The 11,591-nt window shown below is 39.9% G+C and overlaps 1 protein-coding gene across 3 annotated transcripts in view; it reads right to left on the bottom strand.

Annotated features, from left to right (window-relative positions):
* Positions 1-11,591, bottom strand: part of CEP112 (centrosomal protein 112) — a 171,343-nt gene that overhangs the window by 89,651 nt on the left and 70,101 nt on the right. For all 3 annotated transcript variants that reach the window (XM_026861138.1, XM_026861139.1, XM_026861140.1), the window contains one exon: positions 348-530. In XM_026861138.1, coding sequence (XP_026716939.1) covers positions 348-530 — 183 coding nt within the window. The remainder of the gene's footprint in view (positions 1-347; positions 531-11,591) is intronic.

The raw sequence follows: 11,591 nt of genomic DNA, 5'->3' as shown, positions 1-11,591 counted from the left end.
GGGGTGGGGGGGTGAAGAACAGATACCTTTTTTTTTCTTAAACAAATCCATCATGAAAGAAAATGAGACAAGATTATAAATAGGCCGAGTTATAGCGCACCATGGGATTTTTAATCTGGCTACCTGTGGTTTTTGCAGTTAAAGCCCTATTCAGCACTGGGAAGGGAGGGGGGGAAAGCGGGGAAAAAAAAAAAAAAAAAAGAAAAAAGAAAAACGAAATCACGTTTATGTGCCAGTTTCGCAAATGCTCACACAGCGTGCATCACCAACAATGCTGGCAAACAGGAAACACTCACTATTAGCATTTTCTAATAAGCGGATGCCTTTCAAACATTATTGATCATTACCTGTCCATCTCGTTTCCTGCATTCTTGAGTTTTACTCTCATGCTCTTCCATGGCAGCGCGAAGCTGTTTTTCCAGTTTCTCGATTTCCCGTTCATGGTCTCGGACCAGGCAGTCCTTCTCTGCGTTGTGCTGCTGGAATAGGTGCGTCTTCTCCTGTTCATGCTCCAGCTTCAGCTCCACTATCTGATTGGACAGTGAGGAGTACAGTTCATCAATAGAACATCCTTGTCGTCATGACAACTCGTCTACAGCTTAATTTCCCCTTAATTTCATCAAGTTGGCAATTTTATTTTTACGTCACTATTACCTCACCTTTTAAAAAGCCACCGTTAGCATGACAGAATTCCTCCAGACAATTCCAACAATGGAGACAACCGAGCAAATCCAGCGCATCCTTACCCAATTTGTTGATACAAATGTCGGAGCGTACAAGGAAGAAAAAAAAAAAAAAAAAAATTGCATTGTCGCATTCTGTGTACGGTCCCCCCCGTATCCTGGTGCTGCTGATCAGCAGGGCTGAGGATCCTAAATGGTTAATAGGCAGCCTGCTCTCCCCTTCGGTTAAGTATACACACACATCCCCCCTCCCCACCCCAGCAATTAAATCTTTTAAAGATTTCTTTATGATTTCCAAAGCGAAAGCTCTCCCTTCAATATTCCTCAACGCTGCCGCATATACAGGTTTTTTTTTTTAATAAAAAAAAAAAAAGAAAATTATAAAAAACAAAGCTCTATTATCCCGTTGTCAGCTACGCTATCCCAACATAAACAGATGTATGTGTTCCAGAAGGGCACCTGCTGTGCCGCAAGCTTGCACCATGATTTCATAAGAAGCCCTCTATTCTCAGGATCCTTTCCCAGTCCGCACCACACTGGATGCTGTGACCTTGGCCAGTCTTAGCCTCTCCCCGCTAGACTGAATGGCAGCCCGAGACCAAGGGCCTGGTTGCCGCAGCTTTGATACTAATCCTCCCCGCCTGCGCACAATGGCACCCTACCTGGCCTGCACACTGGAGCAGCCAGGCGGCCTTTGAAGCAGGTGATGAATAGGGACGGCAGGAAGCCGCTTCCCCACTGAACTCCGGGCCACACAGCTGCTAAGAACAGTCACTTGGATTTTTCTTCAGTTTTGGTGGATTGCGGAGAGGGTGGGGGGGTGTGGTGTGGAAAAAAAAAAACAAAAAACAAAAAAAAGCGCGCTCTTATGAATATGGTGGGTTATTTTCAGCGTGAGAAGAGGAAAAAAAAAAAAAAAAAAAAAAAAAAAGAACGGGAGGAGCTGCTGGCTGTGTGTGCGCTGAGAGCGCCCCGGCACCTTATCTTAAAGCTGTAGCATTCAATTCTGGAATAATATTAGCTGTTTGAGTGGTTTTGGGGTTTAAAATTTGAATCGAAGTTTCGGGGGAAAAAAAAAAGCGCATTTTTTTTTATTTTACAGATCAGCGTATTCTGGGTTTAAAAGTGAAATATGTCATCCGTGCTGCTGCCGGGAGCATCCTTCTGAAAACGGAGCAAGTAGAACAAATGCAATATTCTACGGTTTAACATATCTACGTTATTTAATAATACTGAAGAGCTCATTAACAGACATCTGAAGTCCCTGAAGGAGTTAACCCCACAGGAAGCATACATTATCTCTACCGGGCCTGGGATCCTTACACAAAGTTCTTCACGTCAGGTTTTTGCCCAAGGTTTGTGCACAAAACTCGTTTCTTTTCACATGCTAGCACTGTCCTTAGTGTGCCTAAGAGAAAGAATTCTTGCTCCCTAGAGTAACTGTAAAGGCGTTGCCTAAGTTAAGGGAAAAAAAAATGTTCAGCAGTTTTTCATAAATCAGACCTGATTAAAAAGAAATGGTCTCAGCAAGAGAGGTCTTTTTATTCAAACATTTCATTGTCTTATTTACTGGACTTTCAGCTGGTTGTGCCATGTAAGGTCTGGGGTAGAACAGTTTGTTGTGAGAAACCATCAAGTGTTTAGGTTTTCACTTTTTTAACTCAAGACAAGAAATGGCAGCAGGCAGGGAATGTGTGCCCAAAGGGGGCAAGGGACAGATCCTGCTTCTTCAATTAGTCACAGGATACGCATGTATATCATCAGTTTATTCAAAGTAATTGCAGTTTTATTCAGTAATATCTTCGTGTACACCAGTTATATCACTGAGAACGTTTCTGAACTTAGCAGGTGCAAAGAGCTAAAAGGGACCGGACCTTCTGCGCACAAGGAGGGACGTCCCTCCCAGTCTGCTATGTGGGAAGAGAAGTGTGAGAGGAGTTGTTTCATAAAAGGCGAATTTGTTGAAGAAAAAAAACCCTCACCACTTCAAGCAAAGCATTCCCTGTGATGGTTTTGTTTTGCTTTTTAGAGATTTCTGGCAGGGAGCAGAGATGGAGAGACAGGAGAGGAGAGAAAGGATGGGGATGTCAGCATTTTCTCCCCTCAAGTTCAAAGACCTAGAAAACCCATCTTCCCTAATGAATATTAACAAGTACCCCACATTTGTAATCAACAAAATGTGCTTTTCTGCACAAATAACATCAAGTGTCTGAGTAGCTATTTGACTGCACTGGTGAACACTCACTGACCCTCCTGTTCTCCTCAGAACTCCTGCCAAGCACTATGGTTTCTCTTCCACTCCTCCCTCTCTCATTCTTGTATTGTTTGTTGGGTTTTTTTTTTTTTAAAAGGAAAAAGAATTCATGTATACCAACAAAAGGGAAAAATAAAAACCCAACCAAAACCATGTTGTATTTCAGCAACACCAGGACTACTTTTTCACATGAAGCTTTGTGAAATCTATATTAATTCTTCATCAGTCACTAGAGATTCTGTCTCCTCTTTGAGGCAGAGCACGCCTTTATAAATAACAAAATCACCTCCTTCAAAAATTGTACCGTGTTGAGATCTTTTTGTATCTACCCCTAGATGCTTAGCACTCGATCAGATTACATTTAAACGTCTGCTCAAAACCAGTACATCAGTGTCTAGGAGACAGACCAGGTGCGATACATTTCAGGCTGACAAACAACATGATATTCACAATGGGAATTAGAGGTGACACTGAAAAGATACACCCATCAAATAATAGCGTGCACCCTATTGCCATAATCAGATCGTATTCATTGTGAATTTTCCTCATTTTGCCCTCCCGAAGATGAGATACTCTTATTCTCATCTGTGCACATCCCTGTTCTTACCTCCAGCTACGGCCTGGGCACTAAAACAAGCAGGACTGTCTGACCCCGGATAGCTGTTCTTACCAGGAAACACTGTAATTACCTACTAATACAAGTATTTTAGAATTATGAACTCCTCTTACAGGAATTCTTCATTTTTTTGGACAGAAATATATTCCAGGTAACAGCCAACAGCTGATTTACGAAGCCAGAATGACACCATTTAATTTTAAACTTCTGCTTTTAACTGACATTTAACAATATTTACTTAGTCTTGCAGAGAAGACAAAAATTTGTAAGAAAGAGCTAAAGACAGATTAATCCAAGAACTGTGACCATTTTTTGCTATTCACCGGCATAAATACACACATACACGCAGACTGGCAAACCAATCTGGCAGCACGGCTCATGCCCACCCTACGCCGGACACGGACGACCAGAGCTGCTGCTGCACGGTGGCAGATTGAACCGGCCCTAAACGTGGAGTTGTTTTAGCACAACCTGTTAAAACAAGAGACAAGCTAACAAAGACTCAAAGTGAAATCATGTTGTTAGGGCTGGTTCAGTTTGTACATCTGAAGAACAAAGACCTACAGTAAACCGCCTGCTGATTGCAGAAGGTATTTTCAGAAGCTAAATACTTGTAAGACGATCAACATGAGCAAATACTATTTTAAAGTCCCTAATATAGACAAGACCTACTACTAACCAGTTTTTGCTTTTACATCACACACTAAGTTTAGGGTTTTCAATTTTAGAACAATTTCAACTTGTTCTCAAGAACAAGTGTGCCTTTGAAATTCTTTTTATAGTCCCCAAAGGAGGTAAAGGAAATTAGTTAGCTCACTGCCTCTTTGAAAAATGTAGCTGCTACAATAAATATTTGACACCAAAGTATGAAAATTCATGTAAATTTATGTCCACAATTCCAGAAATATTGTAAGTAACACCTATATAAAATACAGTTTTGCACGGCAGGATGATTTTATTAGCGCTATTTTGGAACGACTCAACTTCTGAAGCCTGGAGAAGCCACCAAGAAGTTACACATGTCGTGGCAAAGAACTGAAGCCACTCGTATAGCATGCATACAACACATCTGTTGTTCAGCAATTTGCATAAAATACCTTTTAATTTGCATAAAATACCCTTTATAAGCATTGAAGAGCGTTTGTAAGTCAGGTGTCTTTATTATCATTGCTCTGCTCAAAACCAGTCCTAACCTCTGCCCAGCCCAGCATACAACACATGATCTACGCCCAAATTACAACTCTGGTAACATCTAGCGTTTTCCATCCCCTAAGCCTATAAATAAACGTGTGTGTTTCATGAGGATATGGGGATTACCCATCTCTGCAAATACACTGCTTCTAAAAGTAATCTGATATAACAGGCTGGAGGATCGAGTATTAATCATGCCGGGCTCTGGCTTAGCATAACTTTGGGCAGAAAAGAGGAATCTTCACTGCAAGGCAAAGGAGCATACCAGAGTTATTTTGTAGCAGATAAATTAAATGGATCTTAAAAGTACTTTTTTTTTCTTTTTTTTTTTTTTTTTTTGATATTTTGCTATAATTTGGAACACAAAATATGCCCAAGATAAAAGGGCTGTAATGAGTCAAGGACAAATGGGACAGTGAAGAAAAAAAAAATCAGTGCAGATCCATTATACATCAAATACATGTAGGGTTATGTACACGCCTAGCAAATGCATTTTATCTTCTATTTCATTACAGGCTGCAATAATTTCATTGGCACAGCCACGTTTCCTGTTATATTTCACCTTATAATCAACCACTAATAGCTATATTTTAACTGCAAACTAAGAATTGCAAGAAATTCTCTAAAAGAGACATGCTGGTCTATTAACCAAACTGCAGTTTGATTTATCCTCCCTGCTACAACAAAATACCTGAGTGGATATAGGTAAATATATCCCTCACTGTATATATACACCTACACGCACACGAGGTGTATATCTATACACATAATACGTAACTCAATATGTATATAAAATAATACACGTGATCAGTAAATTTTTTACTGACAAAGGTCTTCCAGATTTTTTTAATATTTTTGAAGTACGGGCGGTACAAACCTCTGCTCAATCCTCCTGCCAGGAGTAAATGTCTTTTTAAATCACCACCACACTGGCAATGAAGCTGCATTTCTGTGATTAAATCACATTTAGCGCCGTGACGAACATCAGCAGGTCCCACTCCCCAGCCCACCTGCTCCGGGAAAGCCAATGTGGTCTGCGAACAGAAACATTTCTTTCGAACTGATATACCTTGAGTCACTGCAAATTCCTGTTTGTAGCAGGCTCTGGTACGGAATTTACTGTACATAGTCTTTGTTTAGAGATTCAAAGTTTATCCAAGGACCTTCTTTGAACGCTGAGAACCGTCTTCAAAGGCATTCGCAGCCGGACTTGCTATTTACTGCAGGCACCAATTTATGTTCCTGGAATCGTCTCCCCTCTCCCTCCTCCCGCCAATGCTGTTTCTGTTGACTATACAGGGAGCTCAGGCTTTTAACTCTGAATCACACACAAGTTAGATGCCTGAAGGAGACAATGTAAATACCCATCTGTCTGGTTAACAATTCTGTAAACAGCAATGGTACAGTGAGAAGACTTCCAAACACTCTTTACTTGGAGGTTAAATTCATATCCTTTTCCCATTTGTGAGTTTTAGCTATATTGCAAGGTGAAAAGTTGATGTTAATGATTGAAGAAACTCTTCCTCAGATATTCTGCACAAATGGCATTCATCTGCATGTAAGGATGGTTCAAAGGAAACATCTATGCATCCTAGATTAATTTATTAAATGAAATTTATGCAGCTTGTTGCCGATGACATGAGAAATGTAGAGCCTCTGCTAACGTGCTCGTTTGGCCTCCATGCAAGAACAGACCCTATTTCAATTATCTTAGGCTACAGACAAAGAGGAGAGGAACAAAGCTTTTCACAAAAACTGCGTCCTTGTAACTAAACTAAAAATGGATTGTGAATCTCTGAACGTAACTGGGCTGTTTAAAGTACAGCTAAGGATTGCCGGGAACATTGGTCTGTCGCAGGAATACCGTATTTCGAGCACGTCCTTGCAAACGTTTTCTGCATTCGAGTGGGTAACAGATTGCTCAAAAAGAAGCTAGAAGAGACAAAAAAGGAAGAATGAGGCCAGAAGAAAAGCTAGGATGTAAGTGCAGTGGAAGGAACTCTTAACTGAGAAAAGGTACAGGGACAAAGCAAGTTGACGGTTAATCTTGTTATCTCTATCCGTGTGTCCAGCTGAACGCCTCTGAAGGCTGAGCACGACACTGGAGTCAGAGTTTGAGGTGCGCAGACGGTGATTGTGTCTTGTGATAGGACCGATGATGTTTGCAGCAGTTCTGAAGACAAGACCACCAGCTGGAAGATGAATTGAGCGAGAAGTAATACGCCAAAGCAGCACAATAGGACTGTAAACTCCACACGCCCCGTGTAGAAGCAGCTTTTCATCCTCGCCGCTTCCTACCTCAGGCAGGCAGAGCGCAGGGTTAGAGCAGGAGGTTGTAAGGAACGCTGGCTCCTGGAGAGCCGACTCGCGCTCAACGGATCCTCCAGCCCGCACCAACCCTCCGAGTGATCCCTTTTCTGCAGGGCTTGCTTCCCCAGTGCTCCTGACCCACAGGGCAGAAGGACATTTCTCAACCTAAATAGCTCTAGGCGCCATTGCACTGGCTTTGCACAGCCACTCACAAATTCTTTTCATGGACAGAACTTATTTTTCCTGAGGACCTTCCCTTTCAAGTCCAGTCCCTAAGTCACAGCAACTTCTTGGTGTTATTGCTTAATCCCCACTTTTTACTCGATTCCTTACCTATGCCATATCTTCCCTTATCTCTCACGAGGTCACAGCCTTCGCACCACTCGTTCGTACACAAACTGCTCCGCTCCATTTCCCGGAGAGGACATGGAAATTTTCAGTAAGACACTTCAGAACGTTTATCTCCTGAACATCTGAATTTAACAATATTTATTATCTAAACACACTTGAGTAGATCTTCAAGAAAAAAATACAAAAAACACACAGAGGTCACAAATAGCCTACCTTCAGAAGAAACACACCCAGGTCAAAAAACACCCTACCTCCAGCATTTTAGGGAATTATCGCTACAGTTTTAAGCAAAAGCAAAACATCATCACAGCCTTGATCATCCAAACACTGGTGAAATCCCTTGGCACAAAGTTAAACAGCTAAAAATTAGCAAGGGGGGGTGCCCAAGCATTAAATGTTAATCTAAATAACATTTTAGAATATCTTTCAGCAACTGAGCATGAGATTGTGCTTGGAACCTTAATATTAAATGGCACTGCTAGCACTGAATGTTTGTTTTTAGAGAGATATATATATATATATACACACACACACACTTATGTATAAAAATGGTTATGATTACAAAATTCATATTCTACCTGAGATAACCTCGCTCTCTTCTTTAATTAACCCCACTAGAAAGTTATAAGAGACATACAGAAAAGATCTAAAGACTATTCTTCCTCTCCTCCTATTTTCCTCTGCTCCAGCACACTATTAAAATAAGAACAATTTCCCAACACTACCTTGGATATTTGTCCTTGCTGCTGGCAGGTAAGATCACAGCCATGCTTTTTTCACTTTTAACCAACTGATTCTGCACTTCTTTACCTTTCTTTCTTCAATATAAAAGGCAAATTTAAGCTCAACCACACCTTTGTCTTGCTCCAGATTTAAAAGTGTAGATTATTTCTCTCGTCTTTAACGTCATATCAAACATTTCTGAAGGTGTCCTGTTTCTTTCCTATTTGGCTAAACAGGACAAGAGGACAACTCTAATTATTCCTTCACAAGTTTTGCAGAAGTCAGAACCCAACAATAAATGTCACAAGAAAGGATTTCCTGAGATACATGGAGATTCTTCAGCTATTATGTAATAGATTTCCACTCTGCTATGGAAGCACAAATAGTTATTATTTTCAAATGGAATAAACGCTACTAAAGAAAAGAGGAACCAAAACAAAAGCCTTATTTATACATTCAGGTTGGCGTCTAATCTCAGAAAGTATGGCCATAACTCAGCGAGTAACACCATCCTGCTATGATAATAATTCATCAACTGTTTTCATAGTGTGTTCTCTCCAGTAGGAAAATGAAATTTCACAACTTTGACTCTTAGTCACCTTGAACCTCAACTTCTTCACAATCATAACATATAACTAATAACACTTCAGCAACTATTCACAGCACAAAAAAAGGGTGTAACAGTGATCACTAATTTATTTTTAAAAAAAAAAAGGACAAGCTAATTCCATTTTAACATTAAGTTCTCCAGAAGTTTGCTGGAAGTGTTCCACTCATGACAATTTAAGAAAAATCTACTTGAACTGAAGGTATGTACATACTTGACCCTGCTGCAAAATGTCCCTCCATGAAGCCATGTTCTACCCAAGAATTCTGCCGTGGTACCACAGCTCACCCCTAGAGACACGCTCTCAAAAACCACCCAAACGATGCAGATACGGGGGGGAAAAAAAAAAAAAAAAAGTAAATTCATAAACTTTTCTGTTGATTTTGCCTGCCTAAAATCCATAACTTTTGTTTGGGCACCTTCTCTTTCAACATTTCAGCTTGTGGAAAATTATTTTGTCAGAAACACTTCCCAGGTATTTTGAGCTAAACTGAGGATGTAATTAGAAAGTAGCAAACAAAAAAAAAAAAAAAAGAAAAAAAAAGAAAAAAGGGAGTGGGTGCAAAAAAACCACCAAACAACGTTTTTTCCTGTGCTGACTGTGCCATAAAGCCCAACTATAGATACTGCAACCATTTCAAAGGCAGGAAAGGCTGAGGCCTTCGCTGTGGTGTCCACCGGCTTTGAAGTGCCGAAAGCAGCTGCTCCCAGCAGATAGGAACTGTGGTGCTGCTGGAGTTATTTTTTTTTTTTTTTTCCTTCAAAATATACTTTCAAATCTAACAGCTGCAAGTAGAACAAAGTTGAGCTAAAGTATATTTAAAGAAAAAAAAAAAAAAAAAGGCCACCAGTTTCTCTCTCTGAGTGTTCTCAGTGGATACTTCAAAAGAAAGTAGCACTGAATCAGATGAAGCTGGAACCAGGAGTGACACGTGACAGTTGAAACCAAATACTGCGAAATTTCTTCTTTGCTTTATTAATGGATTCCAGGGCGTTTGAAAATTTAAGAAAATATTAACTGCCATGGTTTTGTAATGGTTTTTTCCTAATTTCTTTTTCAAGGAAAAAAAATAATCGATATATATCAGGTTATTTAGTGATATCACTATCAATACTTATTGGTATGTCTAAGCTGCAGACAGAATAATCTTTCAGCCCCACAACCAACAGCCCATGTTCACACCAAAAATCTCTTTGAAATCAATATTCAAGAAGAGTCCAGTGAAGCACAGGCAACCGTGCAAATAAAGCAGAGAGATAAAACCACAGCTCTCAAGTCCCTACACTTCCAAGATGTGTCTCTGTTCGGAGAACACGTTAAACACATCAGTTCATTCGGTTCTTCATTACCAACTGGATTCAATTTTTTGGACAACTGAGTTGTCCAGAATGCTCAGTGCTACCTCCGCCACTCGCAATGCCAACCTACGCAAAATATATCTGAAGGTGGATTGTCCTTCCCTTTGTGGAGAAATTCCATTTAGCAGATTCAGGCGCTTGAGGCAGAACATCTCAGAGCATTTACTACATTTCTCTGGTAGCTAAAGTATCCAGTTTTTTTGGTTGAGTGTCTATTTCCTGACTGCTAGAGCCCTGCTGAAATGCACCACCAATTCTAATTTACCGCTCTGTTTAAACAGTATAAATCAGTCTATTCCTCCCCAAGTAACCACCAAAGAAATATGCAGTAAAACAAGTCTGCTTTAAAAATGGTTTAGAAGTTCTGAAGCATAAATAGAGAGTAATACAGAGAAACAGAAGTTGGAACTACTGAAAGGAAATTTTAAGAGTGGAAGAACTGAGCTCATAGTGCTCCGTGGCTGGGCTGAAGGAGCTTTGTACTGCAGGAATGACAATACAAAAAAGAACATCGTTTCCAATGATAACCCATTGCAATCTGCAGGAAGGGTCACATATTTTTCATGTTCACAAGCTTTCAAAGAACATTCCAAATGAAGTACGAAGAGAAATAAATTTTTAAAAAGGGCATAAACAGGATTCCTCTGAAAATTCTTCTGAGGCTCTCATTGTTTAGCTGTTTAGTGCTGAAACTCTTTACTTGGGCTTCAGTGATGTTTCACAACGTCTAGCTGTTCTTTCTTACAGTAAAGAGTAGCTATCCTTAAATAAAAGTGAAGCAGTAAACATCTCCTTTGAGTGGAAAAGGCTTTCACTGATGTTTACCACAATATCAACATTGTTACAGAATACCAATGTAAAAAGATTCACCAAAAGAAGTATTAACTATGACATTAATTTCTTGGGGTTTTTAGGAGTTTTTTGATCCAGTCTCCCGGTCTGAACATAATAGGCATGATGATACAAGAAAACAAATAAAAACTAAACCATGACACTACTATGCATTATCATTTGCCTTTAGTGCACAAAACCAGCCAAGGATTTGGCAGATTTTATCTGTGGCTTGGTAGCTCTTACCATGTATATTGAAAGAAACATTTGTAGGTAGAAACAGGAATGTCACAACATCTAACAAACTGCTGATTTGTATTTAGCTCTAAAGATCATGTTCCTAAATCTGGGAATATTTGAACAAATGCTTACTTCGGACTTTAAATTACACAATTTACACCACAAATTATGAGAACTATAAAGAAAAAAAAGCGATCCGACCATACCACTAAAACGATGTGAACATAAGATTCCATTAAAAATTCCACCTTAAGGCAGGCGCCCAACCAACCCCAACGCTTCCCATCATCCTCCCATCAACGTGTCCTTTAATTGACACATCCAACTTCCTCACCTTTAATGCAAGCATGAAACAAAACCCCCCAGTATCTCTGCATCCCAGACTATTCCTGAATCATTAAATATAAGAATCATAAATAACATCAC

Source organism: Athene cunicularia (genome assembly GCF_003259725.1).
Source record: "Athene cunicularia isolate RWA chromosome 18 unlocalized genomic scaffold, athCun1 chr18_part1, whole genome shotgun sequence".
Taxonomy (NCBI): Eukaryota; Metazoa; Chordata; class Aves; order Strigiformes; family Strigidae; genus Athene; species Athene cunicularia.
Note: the sequence above shows the minus strand (reverse complement) of the source record. Positions and strands in the feature narration are given on the sequence as shown.